Source organism: Lagenorhynchus albirostris, chromosome 11 (assembly GCF_949774975.1).
Source record: "Lagenorhynchus albirostris chromosome 11, mLagAlb1.1, whole genome shotgun sequence".
NCBI lineage: Eukaryota > Metazoa > Chordata > Mammalia > Artiodactyla > Delphinidae > Lagenorhynchus > Lagenorhynchus albirostris.
Window position 1 is genome coordinate 17,155,499 of NC_083105.1, and position 25,992 is coordinate 17,181,490.

The window sequence follows — 25,992 nt, forward strand, 5'->3', positions numbered from 1 at the left end:
TTTCCGCTCTTGAGTTCCCCCTCCTGGGCTTTAGATGCATTGAGCGGCATAAGATTCGGCCCCTTAACTGCTGAGCCTAACACCCTAGACGTTCACTTGGCGCCTGGCTGACCCGTGGGGGTCTGCGGTTTCCCGCGAGAGGTGGGCGCGGGGGGAAAGCGGGGCCGCCACACTTCCGGTGTCCGGGTCGGGCGCTCGCCACACTTCCTGTTGATCCGGCTCCGCTGAGGGCTGGGCGGAGAGGAGGGCCGGCGGGCGGGCGGCGGTCACTCACTGGCCAGGCGTGGGCGCACGCGGGGCCGCCCTGGGCACAGAACGTCGTCCGCCTCGTCGCCTGATCCTCGAGCACTCTCGGCCGCCGCGTCACCTGCCCTCCGTGCTTTCGTCCGGCCCTCGGCCCCGCCGCGCGGCACCATGCCCGCCGTGGACAAGCTCCTGCTAGAGGAGGCGTTGCAGGACAGCCCCCAGGTACCTCCCGCCGCCCGGGTCCCCCTCGCCCGAGGGCTTGAGGCCGAGGAGGCCCTACCAGCCCCGGGGTGGAGGCTGGGAGTACGCCGGGCCCCCTCGGGGGCGAAGAGGGGGCGGGCCCGGCCCTGTGTCTTGAGTCCGGGATGCTCCGGGAGCCGGCATCCCTCAGAAAGGGCTGGAGACGTCGGGAAAGCCCCCCGCGGCCGGAGTCTTTGTGTCCCGACCCCTTTCCAAACTCAGCTGAAACCGAGGCTGCTCGGCCTACGCTTGGGCTCCACCAAGTGCCCCGGGCAAATAATCTTTTTTTTGCCTCAGCTTTGTCGTAAGATAGGAATAATTGTGCCTGCCTCCTAGAGTTGTTAGAATTAAATAAGGAAACGCCTGTCAAGTTGTTCGCGGGCAATGTCTGGTACAAAATAAGAAGTCAGTCTTACTTATTATTACTACTACTGATATGATGGGACCTGGTGGATTTAGGACCGGAGTGGGATACAGAGAGCCTAGACCTCTTCCCCAGCGGTGTCAGACCTCCCTTTGGCCCTGTTTTCCCATTCGTGAAGAGGAAATTACAATACCTGCCCTATTTGCCGCACAGGGGAACTTCATTAGCGCACCCGAGATGAGAATCAAGCCCTTTGAGCTCTGCAGATGAAAGCTGGTGTGCAAATGTAGTAAATGTATGCAGAATGACATTACTTCATAAGTCAGTGCACCTTTCCCCAGGGAACCTTTGTTCTTCATTAACATTTCCCCAGCTTCATATCTGCCCTAGAGGCTCTGCATCCTTGGGTTATTTAAATACCTCTCTTTATTCCCTAGTATCTCAACTCTTGAAAAATTAGAGTAAGAGTAACCTCTTTTCCTTTCACCGTTTCTCATCCCTTTGTGCTTCGTTTCCATTTTCTTCTTAGTGAATTGTGCCTGCCCGGGATGATCCTCTGATGGACTTACCTACACCCACTCTGCATCTCTCCAGCTCAGAATTAGTAGTCAAAAGGACTGTGTGCTTAGTTGCCTTGTGCCCATTTCTTTGTGATCTTCTTTACATAGGCAAGTAAGAAAGTGTAAGCAAGCTGTGATTTTTTTCTTTTTTTTAATTGTCATCCGCTGGTCTGATTGACTTCTCAAAGGCCTCTCTGAAGCCTCTAAACTTCTGGCATTTTAATGGGATCAAAACCCTGGGTAGAAGTCATTTTGTCCATCCTCACACCTGTTGCGTGCGATCTGAAGATAATATTGTGGAATTTCTAATGATATCATTTTGAACAGGGGTTTCCACTTGGTTTGTAGTTGGAGAAACTGAGGTGCAAAGATATATTGCTTTCCTAACTGGACATGGTGATGGCTGAGCCAGGTTAAAGAAGTGGCACTAACTGATTCTCCATGTTGCCCTCACCGAGGAGTTACATTTGGAATTTTTGGCTCTCACATCCGTGAATAGGCACTGGTTCTGAGTTGTTTATAGGATGTGCTCAGCAGTGAGGTAGGAGACAGCGGACTGGCAAACGAGTCAGGCCACTTGGGTCCTAATTGTGGCTCTAACACTAACTTATCATTTGATTTGGGCGAGTCACTCATCCTCATCCTGTGACTGGCTGGGTTTTCTCATCTGCAGAATGAGGGTCACGGAGCAGATAATATTTAAGGGGCTTACAAGTCTAACATATCTGCATGATTTATAACTGAGCTTGTATGAGGAAGAAGAGGTTAAGAGGCATTGTCATTTCTATTTAATGTTCCCCTTTATGTAGGGAATTTGTCATTGCTTTTGAGACGTGGGTCTCACCCTGTGAGGGTTCTTGGTGAGGTTTGAATGGAAGCAAACTTCCAGGAAGGTCCTTGATAACCATCAAAACATATTTAGCTCTTTTGTATGGGGTATGTGCCTAATGCAGCTTTACTGCCAAGGAGATTCATAGACTTGTAACTGGAAGGAATCTAATCCAACTCCTTAGTTTTATCTGTAAAGAATAAAAGCAATAGCAAACACCTGTGTCATACGTGCATTTTTATGTGCCAGGCCCTGTTCTCAGTGCTTTACATATGTTAACTTAGCTAATCCTTTCAACAGTCTTTTGAAGTAGGTACTGTATTAAAATTACGAAGGAGCTGAGAAGTTAAATAACTTGCTCCCAAGATTATACATTATCAAGTGGCAGAGCCGGGATTGGAACCCAGGCAGTCTGCCTATGTTGTTCAAGTTAGCCCAGCTACCTAGCACCTGGCTTTTCTGTCATCAGTGACCTAAAATGTTTCACTAAAAGGAAGTGATCTTAAGAAACCATCTATTGTTTCCTCTTGTTTTATGTAGAGTATTTATGAGGGTTGCTCCAGTAACCTGGTTGCACAGGATTCATTAAATGAACACAAAAGCTTTTATATTTGAGCTCAGTGACCCAAGAAGAGCTGAATAGCAGTTGACTGACCTTATACACATCTATTCATGCCCTTTTAAGTTCACAGTGCTGCACAGTGTATTATAAGACAAGTCTTTGTGCGTACATGTATTATTTCTGGTTACCTCTGGTGTATGAAAGATGAAATGTTTTAGGGATTAAGCTACTTGCCTCCATTGCTGTTTGCGAGCCTCTGCTCCTCGCTAGGTGCTGCTAGATGCTGGGAATGTAATGACAAATAAGATAAGAATGCCTTCCCTCTGCTGGTTCACAGTCTGTTCTGGGAGACAGATAAGGAAAGCAGCAGTTGCAGTACTGTGTGAATGCTGCTGTGATAGGAACACAAATGCTGCTTTGAGCTGCTGCAGCTCACACCTCTCCAGGGGCTTATTCTCTTTCCTGTAAGTAGTGTGCTTTTGAGATAAAGTGTAGCACTGTTGCTTGCTGTTTTGTTACGATATTTGTTTGTTTCCTTTGCAGTTGGCACAGCTGAAGCACAGAGAATTTAAAGATTAAGTTCTGAGATTATTCAGTGAGAGGTCCAGCTGGGAAACCAGGCCTTTTTTAACTCAAGCAGGATGCCTCAAAACATTACCTAGTGGTTTTGTCTTCATTGTGGAGGGCTTTTGTCCTGCTGTACTCTTTGTTTATGATACATTTTCCTTTCAGTAGGCTTGGTTCTACTGAGACATTTCTCTCCCTCTCCCACACTATGGGAATAAGAGTTTTAATTGTTTTTACCTTAAAAATATATATATATGTATAATATTTATACTTATATATGATAAATATTAAAACATTTAAAATATATTTAAATATATATAAAATATACACGTGTGTGTGCGTGTGTATATTTTACAATCACAGCTGTTAAAATTGTGCCATTATATAACTAGATGCTATTCTTAGGAGTGAAAAATGTCTAGAACTAGTTTATTAGATGATACCCAGTTTCTTTATTCTAAGATAGAGGGTAATGTGGAGCTAAGGCTAAGGTGTTTGGTTTCGTTTTTCTGTCCATGCCTACTCTTGAGAGTGTAGGGTAGTAGAAAAAGGACAGAATTTAAATCTTGATTCTGCAGGTTACTCAAACACAACCGCTTGTGTTTCAACATGGGTAAAATTAGAGTAAAAATAGTTGCTTAATTCTTATGAAGAATAAATAACATATGTAAAGTATCTTCATGCCTGCATATTATAGTAACTCCATAAATGATTGCTGTTATTGTCTTTATAAGTGATATGCACCAGTCTTTCAGATTTTTTTGTGGAACTTTCGAGCAACTGGTATACCTGCCTGGTCCTTGGTCTTATTCCTTCTTTAGGTCTCAGAACATTCTTGTTCTTCCAAATATGTTTAAGCAGATGCGGAGCTGATAAATGTGGATATTAAAACAGTGTCTGAGATAGCTGGGTATATTTTTTTTCAAGGATGATCATGGCCTAGTTAAGTTAGAAAGGGAAGACGGGAGTGTTTTTGTCAGTTCCAATGGATGTCATGGTAAACATGTTCAGAATATAAAGAAAAAAAAACTTCTGATGTAGTTTTGGCAGTTATCACAGGTGAGAGCATGACAGTAGGATGACCCAAGAGAAGTCAGCTCCAAGCAGTCAGCATCCTGCCTCCAGACAGGATGGTGGGCTGTGGGCCAAAGAGCATGCCCACTGATGAGTGGATGCAGCCTCCTGCGGTGGAGGATGCAGCCTTTGCTAGGTGGTGGATGCAGCCTCCTGCGGTGGAGAAAGCATGGCCATTGGTACCAGCCAGACCTGGGTTTACATCGCAACCCTGCTGCTTCCCAGCTGTGGGAGGTTGAGCAAGTTTCTTAACCTTGATGAGCCTCAGTTTCATCATCTCTAAAATGGGATTAATGTAACTGTGGTGTCTACCTCATAAAATTGTCGGAAGGATTAAATGAAGTAATATTTAGTGCTCAGCACAGTGTCGGACACATAGGAAGTACAGAGTAAATGGTAGTTTTAGTTTTCTTTCTACTCTCTTTATGGAGGACATTTATACAAGCCCTCTCTTTTCATCCTGTGGCTCATTTTCCATTCTATGTATTTTATTTCTAAGAGTATTAAAAACAATAAATAGGACTCAACTAAATGGACATCAGTAGTATTTAAAAAATTAAATATCCTCAATCCAGTTGTATCACTCTTTTTCATTCTCTTAGATATACTGTTATAGCAAAGAAAGGAACGAGAATCATCATAAACATTGAAGGACTTCTCCAGCATTGGCACCACAAATACCAAAAGATTCTCTCCTATTAGATGACATTTATAGATAACTGTGTAGATAATAGTGTTGCTTTAGTGTTGAAATGAAATCATAACATGTGAAACCCTTAGTGTCCAACATGTTATAAGCAAAGTTCATTATCTTCTTCATAATCAGCATCATCTGCTATCATTGTGTATTAGGCACTGGTAGGCACTTTATGTAATTCATTACCTCTAGTGTTCCCTGCAAATTAGTGTTAGAGCCTAAATTTGGACCCAGGATTGACACGGTCCCAAGGGGATTCCAGATCCTTTGAGAGGCCCCAGTAGACTGTAAGCTCCTGGAAGACAGAGTTGGTTCTGATCACCTTTGAATCTCAGATCCCAACACAACGTTTCATCAAATATTGGATTAAGGCAGAAGTATATACATGAATGAATGTAGAGTGATAGACCAATCACTGTAGGTTCTCAAAACATCTTTTAACAATCTTTGTTTTTCAAGTAGTGTATTTTAAAGAGATGTAATAAAGAATTCTAAACCAATGTTTTTCACCTACTCATTGACATCCATTAAAGCATTATGAGATCCAGTGGGTCACATCCATGATTTTTGTTTTGTTTGTTCTGATCCTTCTGTTGATAAGAATTGGTACTGAAGAGAGTACATTCGTCTGAGAGCAGGTATTTTTAGCCTTAAAGACCTCGGGCAAAACCAGGGTAAACATGTACTACTGTGAAGTCCACCAGAGTTTGTCAACAAAATCAAAGGTAGAATGATTCAAACATCGGGGTTCCTCTTCCAGTTTATTGGGGGTGCTTTTGGGTCAGTTATTATTCTCTTACCTGAGATAGGTTAGAAAAAGAAAGAAGGAATTGAAATTCATTTGCAGGAAAATAACGAACCTTAATGGATTGTTCTTTGTAAGGTGCCTTTGGTATCATCTCATTAAAGACATTTCTATAGCTTACTCTCCATTCTATGCCTAATGGGTTATTTTCTGAAATATAGATCCCATTATCACTAATGTAGTATTTGAAATTCCCACTGTGCTGGACACATTAACAAAAGTCTCTTATGTGGTCCCTTGATACTTCTTTAGGCACCGTCCAATATGTAAATATTTCTTTAGTGCTCAGCGTATCAGGCACTACGCATGAAAATGAGAGGAAATACCTTTCATCTAAGACATTGCTCAGCTGCTCTCGAAGCACTGAGTAGTCTTCCCAGAGGAACTGAGCTAGCATTCTTAAGTTGCTATTTGAGTTTTGTGCCCAGAGCTTCCACTGGTGGGCCCATGGTACATGAAATTTCCTGGTCATGAGTTTGAAAATTGGTTGAATAGAATATGACGAAAGACATGGAGCCTGACTGTAGTATCTTAAGTAGAAAGAATGGCACACCCCTGCAAGACTTACAGGATTGCAGAAAACTGGACAGATGGTTAACTGCTGTGATGATGCAGTGCTGGGTGACCACACCCCAGGTATACAGACAGGCCAGACAGTGAGTTCAGTTTATGGGCTTGAAGGGAGAGACTGCCCTTTTTAACACTTATTTTATTGGATGGACTTTACTGGTACTTAGGTAGAGGCTAACGTCAAGACAGATAATAGCCCTTGAGTCTTCTTAACCCTTTAAAAATTGGCTTTCTTTCCCTGGCCCCAGTACTCAAACTGTATTCAGTTTGCCCTCGCAATGTAGTCTAAAGGATTAGAAAAGAAGTTCTGAATTAAAGCTCTAGGAATCAGCTTATATTAGTATTAACAATAAAAAAGTAAAGCCAGACAACAGACATCTTCCCTCCCCGTATCTCTGTGTGCGTGTGTTTGTTTTACCTCCATGTAACTTCTCCACTTAGAAATAAAATTGACCTCTTTTCTTGCAGACTCGCTCTTTACTGAGTGTATTTGAAGAAGATGCTGGCACTCTCACGGATTATACCAACCAGCTGCTCCAGGCGATGCAACGCGTCTATGGAGCCCAGGTATCCTCCTGCCCCCTCACCTGGAGAGGAACAGAGTGGGAGCCCTCTGCCCACCTTGAACTTCTCTCAGGAGGTTGAGAGATTTGAGTCAGAACACCACCATTTAAACTTTTGAAATAAAATCACAATTGTTTTTCTCTTCTGTTCACCTCAAAAAACTGAGGACAGTTCATTTTCACAGGTTAAGAAATAGGGTAATTTTTCTGTAACTAGTAGACCCAGTAGAAAGGTACCACATAACTGCTTTTTAATTTTTAAAAAAATTCTACTCCAAAGGGAAACATTTGAGTCTCCTCTTCCTACTTGTGAATGAGTGGGTTCAGTATTCTAAGGCATGGCTCTTTGTCTTTCTCATAAATGGTCAGTCTTAGATGTCAGTGCAGGCGAGTAGAGATGTTTTTTCAAGGGCTTCCTCTGAAAAGACTTGAGTCACAGTTCTGGAACTGTTGGGTGGCTTCTTTGTTTTGAGGAACAAATATCTCTGCCTTGCAAAACCATGGAAAATAAATTGCTGAGCAGCAAAAGTGGATCTTTTTAAGATCAAGAAATGCCCATGTATGTTACTTTCTAAGAGAAAACTTGTGAGTTACTTAAAAATAAAATTTGTCATGTTACACATCAAAATATTATGGCAACCGATACTTTTCATTATTGATTCCTTGCTGACTTAAGCCTGTATCTGTTAATATGTTCCTTTTTCTCATTGACGATCTCTAAATAAATACCACATTCAGTGTATAATAATAATATATCAATAATATGTATACTCATTTATTTTACATAGCTCTTAATATTCATATATAATCATTTATTATTATCATGGTTTTATTAATCATTCATTCATATCCTATATGGGGAAAAAACTCAGCTCTTGCCATTAGGGAGCTTACAACTGGGTTGGGAGACAGACAAAAATAATTACCAAAGAGTGTTAGAGGTGCTAGGAGAGAAGGGTCACCTAACCTGGAGGAATTGTGCTGGGCACCCAAAAGGAGGATGATTATGATAGTTGAGACTTACTGAATACTTCGTAGGTTCCAGGTGCAGTTTCAGGGGCTTTTACATGTAATCAGTTCACTTCAATTCCCTAACAACTCTGAGGTGGCTGTTGTTATTATATCTTCATTTTATAGGTCAGGAGATTTAAGGATTCTGATGATGAATGACTTTCCAATTCCACCCCATTAATACATGGTAGAGCAAGTCAGCCTGAAGCCAAAGCCCAAACAATTAACTACTAAGCATAAGGGTGGTAGCCTGAGCTAGGGAAGCGGCAGTGGAATTGGGAAGAAGTGGATTGGTGACTGATTCTATGTGAAGGGGTTGGATGGGTGAAGGATGAATCAAGAATGATGCCCACGTCTTTGACTTCAATAACAGGGTGCATAGTTGGGAGAATACAGGAAGAGGAGCAGGGTGTGTGTGTGTGGCAGTGGCAGGAATGGCAGGGATGTCAATCTTAATTCTTTCCTTTTTTTTTTTTTTTTTGGTCGCACCATGGCTTGCAGGATCTTAGTTCCCTGACCAGGGATTGAACCTGGGCCCTTGGCAGTGAAAGTGCAGAGTCCTAATCACTGAACCACCAGGGAATTCCCCTTAATTCTTTCTTGAGAGGCTGATTTTGAGGTGTCCATGGGACATAAGAGTGGGGAAAGAGATCTTGTTGAAAGTTCAGGTCCAGAGTTCAGGCTGGAGATAGATATTTGCAAACTGCTGTATTATAGAAGTGTAACTTGATTAATTGGAACTAATTTTAATGACCAAAAGAATCATGTGCACATTTGTGATTTTGCTCGTTTGTTTAGGTAAAACATTTAAAAACTGGGACATACTTTGTCGATTTTTTAAAAGCCCTATTTATTTCTATTACATGTTTTTGTATTTTTCCCTAACTATTCAAAATTTAAGAGAAGAGAAAATTTTTTACTGAGCTTATACCTGCTCTTTAGTAGTTTGAATATTGTTATTAAATGATTTTTCTCATGTTTAAGAGTCCCAAGACTTACGGACTGTGACTCCACCACTCCCAAGAGTCTCTGTTCTGCCTTTCCATGTCTGTCAGAATCATTTACTTGGAGATGTCCAGATGCTCTCTTATGCGTTTTTTTCTTTTGAGCCAGAAAACTGCATTTTGCCAAAATTAAGTGGGTCTTGCATTCCAAGAGGCTGTAACCAGCTTTTACTTCACATCACATGATCATCACATGGGTTACTGGCAGAAGCCCTTCCTTCTGCCTCGGCATTTCCTGCAGCAGAAGCTAGCAAGAACGTCTGGCTAGTGCTGCCAACTCAGTGACAGATACAAGCAGTGGTCAGTGGCATTCAGGTCGGCTGGGTCAGGGTCAGTTGTTTTTCAGGTTTATTTGAAGATGTTTTGTTTCTTTTCAATTAAATTAAAAAGAAAACTTTCTAACTCCTCTTTGATCAGTTTGTTTATATGTATGAGGGTGGGAAGAAAGAGAAAGAAAGAAAGAAAGAAAGAAAGAAAAGAGTTACCAATGTTTTCATTCAACTTTTTTCCCCAAAGTTATGTTTACCTGGTTTTATTTAACATTCTTCCTTAAATATTTTACACCTAGTTGTGTTAAATTGCATTAATAGAGTTTTATAATTTCATTTTTAAAAACAGAGGCACTTAGTAAGATGTTGTTTTTCATTATTATATTTTTTAAACCAGATTTATGCTACTGATAAATGATAAATGTTCATAAAAGATACTTAAAATCAGGCCACATGGTAAGTTTCTGGATTCTGATATAGTGAATAGCATTTGGACCTTAGTTTTAGAAAGAGGAAGAGTAAAAAGAACTAGAGGAAAGTTCTGTGAACAAACAGTTTTGCTGATTTTGGCTAGTTTGGGGGAGATTTTAAATTTTATTTGGCTTAAGCAGTAGAATGAAGCTATAGGCTATAAGCTGTTTTCAGCATTTTACAGCAGTCCCTGGTCACATCTGGTCTCCTAATTGTCAGATGTGCCTTTGCACATGGGGGAACTGAGTACTCCATCATGGGTCATCTGAATGAAGGAAGCCATACACACTTCTCATGCAGCAAGAGACGGGTTACTTAGAAAGCTCTGCTATCTTTCAAACTATTGACTAAATTTAAAACTTCTATAGTGTCTGAATAGATGCATGGGTATACTTATTCAGTAAAATCTGCTCCAATTTTGCATTTAATACATTTGGTATACTTGTTTTGATTCTGTATATCTACTGTGATTTTGTTTCTTTCCTAGAGAGGTTAAAATTTTTAAAAATCTTTTCGAAATGGATTTGTTAGGGTCTTACAATGAAATTTACTTACGTAAATTTCTTACTTCTCCTCTCAGACATTGTATTGAGAAAACTGGAAGGTCAAATGATGTTCCTAGCAGTATTAATGAAACCTGGCATCTCCTGGAACCTGTCTTTCTCCTCCAAAAGATGACAAGCCTCTGTAGTTGGTGCCTTCAGTCTGGATGGAATTTTTTGTTTGTTTTGTTGATTTTTTTTTTTAAGTACATTTTGGATGGAATTTTTCGAAGTGAGAACCGTGGTTCAGGCTCTCTCACTTCCTTTCAGCAAAGCAGGCTTACACAAACACAGTCTCATCTCTGCAGCTGCTCTGAACCAGACCTTTGGGAGTGCAGAACTCCTGATCCTGAAATGTAAAAGCCCGCATTGGAGTTGGGAGTAGTATCTTTTCAAACTGGGGTGAGACCGTGGGAGGGGATAGGAGTAAAATACCTTGAAGGGAAGATATGCATACATTTGGTATTATAAAGAAGAAAATATTTTTCTTTAGAAATGATAATATATATAGATATCAAGCTAAATAAGTTAATGTTCCTCTTGGGAAACAGAGTAGTGGGCATCCAGGAGTGTGAGCTTGTGATAGGGGAGAGAGAAGGATTTGGGAGGCAGACAGGATCAGAACTGTATATTTTAATAATAAAAATATTATTAGGCACATAAACATACCACACACTAGGCAAGGCACCACCTGTGTATAATCTCATTTAGCTTTCACAATAAAGGAGAGGTATTATTATATAAGAGAGGTTATGTAACTCCCTGTGGTCACACAGCTGATGAGTGGCAGGAACAGAATTTGAACTCAGGTCTTTGACTCCAAAACCTCCGCTGTCACTCTGAACCCCTTTGCTGTACTCTTTTGACATACTGGTCTCTAGAAATGGCAGCAGAGGCTAAGGAAGTGGGAGTCTTCAAAGGTTGTTCTTGTCACCATAGAACACCCACACTTATCAGCCTAACAGCTTTGTAGTGTGTTATGGGTGGGAGCCAGCTCCTTTTTGTATCCCCGAGTAATTTCCCTTGTTTAATTGGTTTTTATCCATAATGGTTTCAATCAGTGCATTTTAACAGCTCTCAAAAACAGTCAAATTGAGGTTTCTGTGACAGGGACAGAAAAATATGTGTGTAGCTTAAGGCATTTGGGAGTAGAGAGCCCCTGAGTGGTTTCTGGAAGCACCTTCAGAGACCTGAGTTTTTGCACTTGATTTGCATGTGGGATCTACAGCCTTCCCTCATTCTGGCATTGAAGGCTTTCAGATTAGTATGGAAGATTATTCCGGGCCAGGCTCATTCATTAGGTATGAGGTTAAGTATGTGACCTTAGATGCATCAGATCTGAGTTCCAGTCTTGACTTGGCCACTTGCTGTGTGACCTTGGGCAAGTCACGTGATTGCCTGAGTTTCCTTGTTGGTTAAACAGGCCATAATAATACCCACCTCATAGGTTGTTATTAGAACTAATACCTGTAAAGTATAAGATCAGTCCCTGGCACGAAGTGCTCACTGTTAACATAACCACCTTCTAAGCCTTAGAATAATAGTAGTTATGATAGCACTGTACCCTGGGACTGCTACTTGGGTTAAATAGAAGCTTGGTCCCCTGATCTTGACCTTCCTGAAGGAGCAGTCTGTACATTCCTCACTTCCTCACTGCGTAGTTGATATTTGCTCCTCAGGCACCTCAGTCTGGGCTCGATCCCCCACTGGTAGCACAGGCTGCTTAATGCCTGGTTCATAGCCTCTCTCCACCCTCCATCCCAGGTAGCACCCAATGCTATTAACAATGCCCCCCTCGAAACTGTCCTTCTTTGGTTCCTGTGACAGTGTCTGTCCCGAGTCTCTACCCACCATTCTTGATTTTTCTCCTTTCCTGGCGCCCTTATGCTGCCTGCCCCTTAAGTCTTGGTGTTCTCCAAAATTCCACAGGAGTCCTTCTCTGGTTAGTCTCTACTCGTTTCCTGGGCAAGGTCACTTCTTCAGCAAAGCCTGGCCATTCAGAATCTGTGTCTAGCCCTCGTCTCTAGGTCCTTATTCCAAACGACTTTTGCCTATTGTCACTGTGGAGAGTGAGTTTTCAGCTCTTACCTGGGCTATTGCAGCACCGTCCTAAGCAGTCTTCCTGTCGTCAGGGGCTTGTTTTCCCCTTCAATCCATCCTTTACTCTCGAGCTGCCACATGCAAACCTCCCTTCCCTCCCTGTCTTCACCTGCTTCTGTGGCTCCCTGTAACCACAGGCAGAGGTAAAAACTCCTCATCAAGGCACGCAAAGCTCTTCATGAGCCGAGTTTCAGCCTACTCCTCTAGCTTCGTCTTTGGCTGTTCCAGAATGTGCCAGGCCCTCTGCACATCTCGAGACTTTGCTATGCCCTTCCTGCTTCCAGGACTCCACATGGACCCCTTGCCCTGGCAAATGGCCTTCCCAGCAAATGGCTTTTAAGACTGACCTCAGGTCCGAGGTGTCTGACACCTTTTCTTTCTTCATTTTCTCCCTTCGGACGAAAGCACCCTTCACCCGTGTGCCCAGATGACCTGCACTCTTGTTGGTCAGAGCACTGAGGGACAGTGGGGGATTTTCTTTCCTCCCTGTGCACTATGAGCTCTGAGAGTAGATTGTCTTTGTCTCCAATGGCCAGCACCTTCCGTGGCCCCACTCAGTGTTTGATAAATAGGTGTTAAATGAAAGACTGCATCCGGGCCACCTTGACCAGACCGTCGGCACACCCCCTCTGTGCGATTTATTGTCCCTCCCAGATCTGTGTCCCGTTGTCAGCACCTTAGCTCGGTGCACTGCCATCATGGGTCATCCAGTCTAGGGTCCATTCATCTTGGACTCCCCCTCCTTCCTCATTCACTCTAGCCTGTTGTTTTTGCCTCAGCGATACCAGGCATATCTCTGCTACTTTCTGGCTCGGGCTCAGCCTTCTTTCTCTCTCACTCGACTTCAGGTGGTCTCCTGACCCTCACGTCATCCTCTTTTTCCACCACAGCCATTCATGATTTTTCTTCTGCTCACATCTGACCTTGTCGTTCTCCTGCCAAAGTTCCTTGGGGCTTCCCTGGTGCTGGCAGAATAATGTCAGAGTCCTCAGCAAGCATCCCCACATGGCCTGCCCCAAACACAGCTCTCCAGTCTCTGTCCTCGCTACATTCCTCGCCACTCCCTCTGTGCGCAGCCCCCCCCCGCCGGGGGCTCCTGATCCAGTGCGACCCCCTGACCCCAGCTTTGGGGTAGTGCTGTGATGAATCAGACTCTCAGCCACTTGGCTTTAGGTAACATTTCTGGCCAGTTGTTTAGCCTAGATCAAAGCAGTGCCGACACTGTGACTTGGACTCTAGTGGATTTCCTCTGCCCCTGCTCCTGGCCTCTCCTTTCCTGCCCAGAGGCCTTTGGGTAGTTTCAGGTGACAGTTGCAGTTAGCGAGCGCTCTGTGCCACCATAAGGTAAACATTCCTTTGCCCAGAGCTCAGTTTTCCTTCCGGGTTTGTTAACCACTGGTCTTTCTGCCTTGGCGCCAGCCTTGGGAAGTTCTGATGAACATAGGATATTCTGTCGGTAAACCCTTCGTCAGGTCATCTCTTAAGGCTTCCTATGAGGTACCCAATAGCATAGATAGTAACCAGAGAGCTTTTCCAGGGTGTCGCAGAACTCCATTTAGAATCTACATTTTACGCCACCACTTTTGCTGGACTACAGCTAGAAAAGTATGGGATTTATGCTGGTATCTGTAGCGCCTGTGAGGCCTGCTCACTGAGTACAGTACTATTAAATACAGTTTTGGACTTCAGATCAGAATAGTATGGTGTTAAGCACTTGGACTTTAGATTTTGAGTCTGACAGATCTGAGTTGAATCGTTGCCTTGCCAGTTACTAGTTGTGTAATTATAGAAAGGTATTATCCTTTCTGAACCTTTTTCTCCTCATTTGTAAAATGAGGGTAAGAATATACCCTACCTCATTAGTGCCTTGTAAGAATTAAATGTAATAATATATAAAAAGTGCTTAACAGCAATGTCAGGTCCTAAAAAAGACTCAGTAAATGTTAGCAGCTATCTTTATTATTGTTACTGCTAATATTTACTCTTCACGCAAGTTCCAGTTTTGCAAGTCTTATTGAAGAGATAATTAAGCAGGCTTACCTCACAGGGTGTGTATTAATTAGGTAAAGCATTTCATAAAACCTTTGTGTACAGTAGAATCTTACAGTGAGTAAGATTAAAGTTGGTCTAGTTTAAAAGACTTTTCATGTCATGTGCTCTGTATAGGAGAGGTTCATTTCTTTTCAGGGCAGATGACAGGCCATTTTGTACATGTATTGTTTGTACCCAGTGGAATCATGCTGGTAGAACAGAATCTTGCTGCCTGAAATCACACACATCTGAAATACATAGCACTTTCAGAAAGTATTTCTAGGGGAGACCCGGCAGAGTCCACTGTACACAGGAATTTTGGAAGCAGTTGTCTGTTGTGTGCTGTGCCCCTTCTTCCTGGCCTCAGTGGAGTTGTGCGCATGGCACACGAGTGCCCCCCATTGACCTGGGCACAGTCGGATGCCAGCAGCTCCCTGGCAGGTGTGTCCACTACACGTGGGGTGCTTGCCAGTACCTTCTAAAGGAGAGAAGAATTCAAGTAGCCTGTGGCACTTGCTTGTTATGAAAGCACGGAGGGCGGTTATCATATCTGTTGACCGGTCTCTAAAGAATACAGATATGGGGGAGTAATATTTTAGACTTAGCTAAAATAAAGAAAAGAATGGACTAGAAGAGTAGAAACTAGAAGAGTAGAAGAGTAGAATTCAATCCTTCTTGAATCTGAAGGATTGTAGCTTCATGGAGAGCCTCCTGAGGGAGCTGTGGCAGAGGACAGCTCTTTTGAGACACTTACTGTCTGAAGCAGGATCAGTACTTTACAGCCCTTGGACTGGCCTCTTATTTTTGTAAATAAAGTTTTATTGGAACGAAGCCATACTCATTTGTTCATGAATTATTTATGGCTGCTCTTGTGTTGTGACAGAGACTGTATATCCCATAAGCCAAAAATAATTGCTCTCTAGCCTTTTACAGGAGAAGTTTGTCAACTCTAGCCTAAGGCAATGGCCTTCTCAGGTCTTTTCTCTTAGCAGGACTTGGGATCTTAGAGAGTAGTGTTTAAGAGTGTGGATTTTAGACAGACATGAATTCACATCCCAGCCCTGCTACTAACTAGCTGTGTGACCTTGGGCAGGTGGCCTAACATCTCTGTGCCTCCATTTCTTCTGTAAAATTGAGTTACTAATTAGAACATGCCTGACAGGGTTGTCAGAATTAAATGACATAATGCCTGGATTGCAGTTAGTTGGTATCTGGCATGAATTAAGTGCTGTGTAAATGTTAGCTGCTACTGTTAGGATGATTCTGTGGGTCTGCAAATCATAGTCTACTTGGGGCTGCTTGGGGAGGCAGATGCCAAGGTAACTTGAACAAATCCATCTTAAACGTACTGCTGCTAACTCAGAGAAGAGGAGATGGGGATTTTCTGATACAGCAGGGTAGCAGCTCAGTGAATGGGCTAAGACCCTTGTTCCCATGCACCCTGATCTTCAAAACAGCACTGCTAAAGATGGTCAACTGGCTGTTTCCTGGCTGACTGCTTTATGCCGGTCCACTCTGTATTTTATTTCCCACCATTTGTGATGTTGCCTTACAGGGTTAGGAAGTATTTCTCCCCTCACACTATGATTCCAGGTATTGTTTAAAAACTTGAAATTTATATGAATCTTCTAACCTTGTTTGTTCCTTCATTCATCAAACATTTGTGGAGTGCCTGCTCTGTGCTAGGTAATGGTTGCATGCTCTTGTCTAGATCCAGGACATAGTACTTCTGGATTTGTTTGTTTGCCCTCCTCTGGGCTTTGTGACTGCCAGCTCTGGTTAGTTTTCAAAGTGGTGGCACCCCAGTAGGATGCCAAAGCCAGGAATTATCATTATGTTTGCCTGACTTCATTCTGGGGGAGAAGAGAGAGCACCACGTTTCAGGGTCTACTGATGGCTGTTTCTTGGGGCAGATGAAGGAAGTCAGGGAACAGGTTGACCAGTTATCTGCAAAGAAGGCCCAAAAAACATAGGATTAGGCTCTGATGGGTCTTGCAAAGGAGGCCCATGAAAAATAAAACAAGCTCCAGCAGAGTTCAGGCCTTACCCCTAAGGAACAGCAAACCCAGGGGAATTAGAAAGGAAGTGGAGGCCAAGGCTGGCCAGTACCCTCCCCTTATCTGCTCCAGGTCAGACCCAGTAGCTCCCTCCCTCTCTTAGGAATACACCCTGAACTTAAAAAGAATCCTTAACTGAGCTTTAGAAACGTAAGACACGTTTTCTAGGCTGGATGTGTTGATGATGGGAGGATAGTGGTAGACAGCTGCTGTGTAGCCGGAGATCAGAGGGATAAATATGAGAAGAAGAAAGTGGACAGTATTGGTCAGTGAAAAACAACACAAAAAGGGCCTTCCCAGGCATTGTAGCTGTGCTTCTGTGTTACCATCCATCATTACTGACCTAGTGCTATAAGTTTGGTAGAATCTGACTGGGTCATAATGTTGCTTAAATTCCCACTGCACTTAAAGTCTGCAACTGGGCCATGGAGCCCCGCATGCCCTTGCTCTGCCTATGTTGCCAGGCTTGTCTCATTTCCACGCCTTGCACCCCATGTTCCAGCTATGCCCTGCTTTATAGCTCTTCAGACAGGCAGGGTGCTTTTACTACATGCTTGTCCCTTGTCCCATGGGGAAAGCTCATCCCCATGGCTAGCTCCTGGTCTTTCTCCAGGGGTCTGCTTAGAACATCTCTTCCATGGTCTTCTTGAGGACCATGCAGATCCTCCAGTCAGAGCCTCCTACTGCACGCAGTATTTCCTTTGTGGTTCTCATGCTTGTAACGATTTTTTAGTGTCTGCTTCCCCAGTAAACCCCATGAGGGCAGGGACCACGTCTTTGCTGGAGGTTTGGCACATGTTAGTTGTTCAGTACATTTGTTTACTGACTGAATGACCAGAAGGAACATCAGTTTATAAATGATGGGGAGGAAAAAGCAAGCTTTAACCTTTTAATTTGTTTTGGTCTTGTTTTCCAAATAATTTCTGAACAAAATATTTTATTATTTTACAGATACATACATATTATGTTTAAGTGAGTCTCTGAGGTGGCATTTTTCAGTGACTTTGTATGCACTGGATAAATCTTACTTGTTTTTCTCTTCTCCCTACAGAATGAAATGTGCCTGGCTACTCAACAGCTTTCTAAGCAACTGCTGGCATATGAAAAACAGGTAACTTGATATATATGTGGCATATAATGCTGTGCTTAGGACTCAAGCAGAGTTCTTATAAAGGAATTCTCTAGAGGCAACCTTTAGAGACCTTCCTTCCTTCCTTTCTTTTTTTCCATAGGCAATTTCCATTTTTTCTTTTGTCTTGCCTTTTCCTATCCACTGATAAATTCTGATGATTATCCCAATGTTTTTATGATGTATTCTTATTAGCCTACAGAAGTAATCAACTGCCCTGAGGGTTCATATTTTCCGAGGGACTACAAGTGAATCAACACTAAGAATTCCAGGAAATAAACTGAAAGATACCGTTATATCTCAACAGAAGGGTGCTGACCGACAAAGGAATAGCCTGGGAAGGGCGGTTGACTGTGTGGCTGGGGCAGAACAAGGGGAGAGCTCTAGTTCTCCGCAGACGCTCTGACATGATGTGCTCTTGGGAGAAGAGAGGAAGTCGAGGTGGAGGGCAGGGTATTGTGGGGTAACGCTATGGTGCTGAATTCCCTAGCATTCAGTTAACACCTGCTGCTTTTCTTTGGTGGTAGAATTTTGCTCTTGGCAAAGGCGATGAAGAAGTAATTTCTACACTCCACTACTTTTCCAAAGTGGTGGATGAGGTAAGATAGCCACATGGCAACATTTTATTTGATTCTTTTTTGAACTTTCTTTCATCTTTATTTTGGCCCACTTTTTATTTTTAGATATCTACTTAAATATCTGAGAAGGTATCTCAACCTTATCTTCCAAGGTTCATTTCATAAAAGAGGTTGTATGCTGTTCCATTTGTTTCTGGTTTGAGGGGAAAGGCTTTGGTATATATATGAACAATAGACTGAAAGAAAGACTTCTAAGAATTCAGTTTCCTAAGGAGGGAGAATTAGTTTCTCAGGACTGCTGTAATAAAATTACAAGTAGGTGGCCTAAAACAATAGAAGTTTATTCTCTCACAGTTCTGGAGGCCTGAAGTATGAAATCAAGTTGTTGGCAGTGACACGTTCCCTCCAAAGATCTAGGGGAGAATCCTTCTTTGCTTCTTCCAACATCTGGTGACTCTGGCTGTTCCTTGGCTTGTGGCAGCATAAGTCCAGTCTCTGCCCCTGACTTCACATGGCCTTCTCTCCCCACGCCACCCTCGTGTTTTTTCTCTTCTGTCTGTGTCTTTTCTTCTTATAAGAGCTCTTGTCAGTGGATTTAGGGCCCACCAGGATAACCTAGGGTGGTCTTTTTTTGAGATCCTTTATTGAATCTGCAAAGACCCTTTTCCCAGATATTCACATGGTGTTTGGTGTAAACATATCTTTGGGGGGAGTGCGATTGAACCCACTAAAGAGAGATTTCTTACAACTGTTTTTGTAGCTGTATTGTATAATACATTTGGAATATTTGTGAAAAACAGGTATTGTTATAGAAAAAGTACATAAATCGTAATTGTAAAAAACATGAGCTCAGATGCTACAGGTGTTGGGCAGAACCCTCTGCCAAATTAGGTAGGTATGAACTGTTTCACCTTCCAAGGAGTGTGTAGTACCTACAGTAGAATATCACCGTAGAGAATAAGCAAAAAAGGCAATGTACAGGTGCCATTTCACTGTGCAGTCATTGATATGAACGTAACGCTATCTTCAGTTCATAAAATGAGAAACTAACGTTCATATGAAATTGTACCAGATGCCTGTTCATTCATTCAACAGATCAGTTCACCGAGGCATTATTCATTCAGCAAACATTTACTGACCACCTACTATTTAGCAGATGCAATTCTAGGCACCGGGGATATAGATACAAACTGTCCACTTCCTTGTGAACTTTGTCCTCTGTCCCACTGCTGTGGCTCTTTGAAGTGTGTGATAATATGGATGCATATCTATTCCAGAAGAGGAGGAGGATGAATGGAGAATGGAATTAGAGAGGAGCAGAAAGTAAATTTTTTTGAAGGTGGGGAGAAGAATTTTTCTTAATTAACAGTGAATGAATAACCCAGGGGGAGAAGCAGTAGTCTACACCCACTGAAGTTATGTGTTTTCTTGACTAGAGGAGATTTGCTCAGGAGATGTGATTAGTTGTCAAAACCCTAAACCAGGATTTCTACTTTAAGATATTTACTCAGAGCTGTATTTTCATGGGTGGGAATGATGATTCTTTTTTTTGAATTAATTTTTTATTGAAATATAGTTGATTTACAATGTTAGTTTCTGGTGTACAGCAAAGTGATTCAGATATATGTATCTTTTTTTCACATTCTTTTCTGTTATAGTTTAGTACACAATATTGAATATAGTTCCCTGTGCTATACAGTAGGACCATGTTGTTTATCTACTTTATATAGAGTAGGCTGTATCTGCTAATCCCAAACTCCTAATTTATTCCTCCCCTCTTCCCCTTTGGAAACTATAAGTTTGCTTTCTATGTCTGTGGGTCTGTTTCTGTTTTGTTAATAAGTTCATTTGTATCATGTTTTAGATTCCATGTATAAGTAATATCATATGATATTTGTCTTTCTCTCTCTGACTTAACTTCACTTAATATGATAATCTCCAGGTCCATCCATGTTGCTGCAGATGGCATTATTTCATTCTTTTTTATGGCTGAGTAGTAGTCCATTTTGTGTGTGTGTGTGTGTGTGTGTGTGTGTGTGTGTGTGTATGTGTACACACCACATCTTTATCCATTCATCTGTCAATGGACACTTAGGTTGCTTCCGTGTCTTGGCCATGTAAATAGTGTTGCTGTGAACATTGGGGTGCATGTATCTTTTCGAATTAGAGTTTTCTGTGGATATATGCCCAGGATTGGGATTGCTAGGTCATATAGTAACTCTGTTTTTAAGTTTTTTAAGGAACCTCCATACTGATTTCTTTAGTGGCTGCACCAATTTACGTTCCCACCAATAGTGTAGGAGGGCTCCCTTTTCTCCACACCCTCTCCAGCATTTAGTGTTTGTAGACTTTTTAATGATGGCCATTCTGACCGGTGTGAGGTGGTACCTCATTGTAGCTGTGACTTGCATTTCTCTAACAATTAGCGATGTCGAGCATCTTTTCATTTGCCTATTAGCTAATGACAGTTTCTTTAGTGGGGGGTGAATCATTCCAGAAGGATGGAAGCCTAGAATTGTGATTTAAAGGCAGTGTCATGGCCTCCTGGAAGCTTAACACTGTGAGTTTTTAAACAAGCCTCTTGATGTCAAGACCTAAGCCAGTGAAAGCAGTTAACTCAGGTGGGAAGAGTGGAGTAGCTTTTGAGGTGGTTTTCTCAAAAGGTGGGCCTGCATCAGGTTGAAAATTTTTCAAGAGAAGTAACTTAACTCAGAAATTGAAAAATCCAACTAAAAGTAGAGATTTGTGTTGCTTATATTTAATAGAATGCATTAGATTCAGGTATTCGATGTCCTAGGCATACAGAGATTTTTTATCCTTGGTGATTGTACCAAAAGCAAGGTTTCTAGATTACTTCCTTTTAGTGCATCTGAGACAGGAAATCTTTGACATTATGGATTTCATTGCCCACTATGTGTCAGGCCCTCTGCTCTGAGTGTTTCCTATTCATGTTTTGTTTTATCGTCACAAGAGCCATGCAAGGAAGATGCTGTTATGCCCATTTTCCGTGTGACGATACTGAAGTGCCAAGAGGTGGTCTGTGCTCTTCGCACTCTCCTCAGCAAAGGTGCTGTGTTTGGAAGTGATCATCCCTTACCGCTCAAAGCCCCAAGGCAAAAAGTTGGTGACACAGACCACTTGATCCTTAAGAAGCAGTAGCAGAGTAGCTAGGAAGTTTGCCATTCTTGAAGTGCATAACCACTGGAAAGAAAACCATTTAACCTCTCTGAGTTTTGGTCTTTTTCATCCGTAAATGGCAGTAGCAGGACAGCCCACAAAATTAGGCTGTTATAAAGGTTAAATTAAATAATTATATCAGAGCATTCGGTGCAGAGCCAATTCATCTAATTAACTGTTAGTAAAAAAAAAAAACAAAAAACAGTACATTTCTTATTGAAGCTATTCAGGAAAAGTAGTTAACACATTATATCCTAATGCATGTTTTGGCATGGCTGTCTTCATGTGTTCCCCTCAGAAAAAGCTGCCATTCTTTGGCTTGATTGAAAGATAGGGAGAGCATTGACTTCTTGGCCTGTCACTCCCTGACCCGACAGATGGTTGACCTGAAGCCAGTCTTTAAGCTTGTCAGAGCAGCCTCTGCAAGCACAACCCTGAAGGACCAGATCTGTTGCGGGGAGATCCGTGTGCAGAAGGGGGATTCGGACACGTGACTGCTATCGCTGCCGAAAGAAAACTTTGCCAGATGTTTACTCCACAAGATGACTGCTGGGTGACCTCCGCTTATATACCCAGCAGGAATCCCAGAGCACCCTCACAATATCCAGAAGTCTGGGCCTTGCACTGTGTTCATTACTGACTACCACGTGTTTAAAGTTGTGGCAGCTTTGTAAGCATGAAAGACACACTCTGTATCCCACACGGTGTGTTGGAAAGAGCATAGATTTTGGATCCCAGTAGCCCAGGATTAAAATCCCAGGTGTGTCACTTAGTTGCTCGCTGGATTTGGCGATTCATTTGCCCTCCTGTAAAAATGAGGATAATAAATAACAGCCATCTAACAGAGTAGGTGGGAACTGAGTGGTATAAAGCATGTAGAGGCGGCACACAGAAAGAGCTCAAAAGTGGTAGTGCTGATGGCGATCATTTTTATTTCTCCTAGACGATTTACAAAGACAGGATTTAGTTAAGGCCTTGGGGTAGAAGGGGAGAAAGAATCAAGGGCTGTTAAAATTATCTAGTGAGGAGGAGCACATTTGAATACAGCTTTCTTGTGCTCAGAAAGGTCAGATGTCTGAAATCTGGCTGAGTTATTTCTGCGGGGAACATTCTTTCTCCACGGCAATTCCCGGGCCCCCAGTGTCTGTAGTTGCAGGGTTAGTAGGTTCCCAGCAGGCCTGTCTTTCAGGGGTGACTTCAGCCCCCTCTTAGGTAGGAGCACACAGAGGCCCGGCAAAGTGCTGACCTGTGCTGCCAGCACATCAGAGCTTTCTCCCTGTCTAGGTGGGTGTGGCTCACATCAAGAGCACAGGGCCGCATCTTGCACAGTTAACAAACAATAACTGTGGGCTCGGAGACTCCTAGCAAACTTAACTGATGCCCCGGTCAGCTGGAAATTTGCATTTAGTTTTTAATACCTCTTAGCTTATGTCATTTACTGCTTTGTGAAGGGTATTTATTTGCTAAGGAAGTGTAACTGAGCTCTTTAACCACATGGATGTGTTCAGTGTGATCCCTCAGTGAAATAAGACAGTGTCAGTAATAGTGGGTATAATTTTCTTCAGTAGATTTCTCTTTCTTTCAGCTTAATGTTCTCCATACAGAGCTGGCTAAACAGTTGGCAGACACAATGGTTCTACCTATTATACAGTTTCGAGAAAAGGATCTTACAGGTAAAGTAACTGAGTTCAGTGCCATATACTTTAAGAATATTAATTCATTTAATAGTAATTTTTACTGGAATTATTTGTTTAACTGTGTGGATCATTGAGAAATGCCCTCTTTTTCAGCTTTTATTAAATCTTCACTATGTTCTTGGCTCACCTAAAGGAAGTCACAGGCCAATAAGAAAACAGACTTGGAAGCAGACAATTGTAATATTATGTGATGAGGGCAGCAGGACAGAGATGTACAAGGAATAGAAATGGCACACAGTAAGGCGTGATTACCCTTTGAGGATGAGGTGCCAGGGAAGGCTTCCCAGAGAAGAAGAAGATCTCTGAGCTGGGTTTTGATAAATAAATGTTTACCAAGTAGACAAAGACGGCAGGCTTATATTACAGGTTAGGGGACATTTGTAAAGGCATGCTGTTCTTGAGGAGCCATGAACACTTTGGAATGTAAAGTGGGAGGCTTGGAGAAGAAAGGACAGAGTGGGGACCATGCTTTATCTCTGCGAGACTCTGGGGGTACAGCTGTGAACAAGGTAGATAGGGTCCCTGTTCTGATGGAGCTCCATTTTAGTGAGTGGGAGTATCTGTGACTAGTTCAGAGAGCCTAGTTGATCTTCTGGATTAATTTTGATTCTTCAACTAAAATAAAACTTCAGAATAATTTTATATCATTTGAAATCAAGGTAGTCAAAAACTAAATATAAAGAATAAATAAGGGCTTCCCTGGTGGCGCAGTGGTTGAGAGTCCGCCTGCCGATGCAGGGGACACGGGTTCGTGCCCCGGTCCGGGAAGATCCCACATGCCGCGGAGCGGCTGGGCCCGTGAGCCATGGCCGCTGAGCCTGCGCGTCCGGAGCCTATGCTTCGCAATGGGAGAGGCCACAACAGTGAGAGGCCCGCGTACCGCAAAAAAATAAATAAATAATCTTGAAAAAACTTAGTTGATATTACAAAAGGGAATGCAGATTTTCTAGTCCTTTAGTCCTTTCTTATGTCATTGAAAATATTCATTGCATAGAGAATAAAGAATTGTATTTTCTAGAACACTGATTATAAAACATTGCAGACCAAAAAAGTCTAAACCTGAGTGCTGAAATATCTGTTGTTCAGTATAGTACTTCCTGTTTAAAAACAGGAAGTTTAAAGCTTTCTTTTTAGGCAGAAAAGATGCAGTAAATGGAAGGCCAAATCTTAAATATGAAGCTTTTTTCCCCTCACTTTGAGATCCCCTGTCATCATGTCATCTGCAGCCTATGGGGGAAATAGCAGAACTGGCATAAACTCTACCCAAGGGCAGAGCAATAGCACTAACACTTGATAAATAAAAAATAATAAATAATATGTAAGCTTGTATAAAGAGAAACCTTGATTGAGCAGGGCTTTTAGTGTTTTTTAGTGTTACTCGTCTGTAATCGCGTGTAAAACCCAAACTTAAATGCGGTCATGTGCTGATTATCCAGTAGTAACTGAAAGCCTCATTGCGTGCATTTTTAAAAAAGATTTTCTCTAAATGAAAACATTAGAAATGTGTGGGGATATCATTTAAAAAACAAACTCCAAGTCTTTTAGAAACAAAATAATTACCCCCTAAGACTTGTATTGTCAGATTGATGTCTTTCAGGTTTGTTTATAGGAACCTAGGATTGAGAATGCCCAGTCGTGTTGATGATGTGGCCTTTGTTCGTCCAAAAGGGCTCAACTTGTGGATTAGTAGTATCAGTAATATTTACCCAGGATGATGATTTTTTTTAAGAAAATAAAACTGTCTAGTAGTAGTAAAAGGAGAAGCTCTTAGTATCTATGAAAAAAGTTAATCAAGGTATACTTTTCTGCTGACACCAAGACAGAAATTTTAAGTATCTGGCTTGGGTCATACCTGAGTCAGAATCAGAACCAAATTAGAATCTGGCATCCCCTCTGCTTAGTGGTGTTTTTTTTGTTGTTGTTTTGCTTTTGTTTTTTAACATCTTTATTGGAGTATAATTACTTTACAATGGTGTGTTAGTTTCTGCTTTATAACAAAGTGAATCAGCTGTATATATACATATATCCCCATATCTCCTCCCTCTTGCATCTCCCTCCCTCCCACCCTCCCTATCCCACCCCTCTAGATGGTCACAAAGCACCAAACTGATCTCCCTGTGTTATGCAGCTGCTTCCCACTAGCTATCGATTTTACATTTGGTAGTGGATATATGTCAGTGCTACTCTCTTACTTCATCCCAGCTTACCCTTCCCCCTCCCCGTGTCCTCAGGTCCATTCTCTATGTCTGCATCTTTATTCCTGGCCTGCCCCTAGGTTCATCAGAACCATTTTTTTTTTTTAAGATTCCATATATATGTGTTAGCATACGGTATTTGTTTTTCTCTTTCTGACTTAACTTCACTCTGTATGACAGACTTACTACAAATAACTCAATTTCGTTTCTTTTTATGGCTGAATAATATTCCATTGTATTATGTGCCACATCGTCTTTATCCATTCATCTGTCGATGGACACGTAGGTTGCTTCCATGTCCTGGCTATTGTAAATAGAGCTGCAGTGAACATGTGGTACATGACTCTTTTTGGTTTTTTGGGGGTTTTTGGGGTTTTTTTTTTGCTGTATGTGGGCCTCTCACCACTGTGGCCCCTCCCGTTGCAGAGCACAGGCTCAGCGGCCATGGCTCACGGGCCCAGCCACTCCACAGCATGTGGGATCCTCCCGGACCGGGGCACGAACCCACGTCCCCCGCATCGGCAGGCAGACTCCCAACCATTGCGCCACCAGGGAAGCCCCAAGACTCTTTTTGAATTATGGTTTTCTCGGGGTATATGCCCAGTAGTGGGAGTGGTGTTTTATTTTACATTTTGTTGCCTTTTTCATTTACCC

The 25,992-nt window shown here is 42.3% G+C and overlaps 1 protein-coding gene across 3 annotated transcripts in view; it reads left to right on the forward strand.

The window, feature by feature from the left end:
* Nucleotides 1-245: 245 nt before the first annotated feature.
* Nucleotides 246-25,992, forward strand: part of APPL2 (adaptor protein, phosphotyrosine interacting with PH domain and leucine zipper 2) — a 53,160-nt gene continuing 27,413 nt past the window's right edge. The window contains exons 1-5 of one of the 3 annotated variants that reach the window (XM_060166567.1): nt 246-468; nt 6,983-7,081; nt 17,614-17,673; nt 18,219-18,290; nt 23,032-23,119. In XM_060166567.1, coding sequence (XP_060022550.1) covers nt 415-468; nt 6,983-7,081; nt 17,614-17,673; nt 18,219-18,290; nt 23,032-23,119 — 373 coding nt within the window. In that variant the 5' untranslated portion in view covers nt 246-414. Of the gene's footprint in view, nt 469-6,982; nt 7,082-17,613; nt 18,291-23,031; nt 23,120-25,992 lie in introns of those variants that run through there. The other 2 variants (XM_060166569.1, XM_060166568.1) reach the window with 2 other exon arrangements.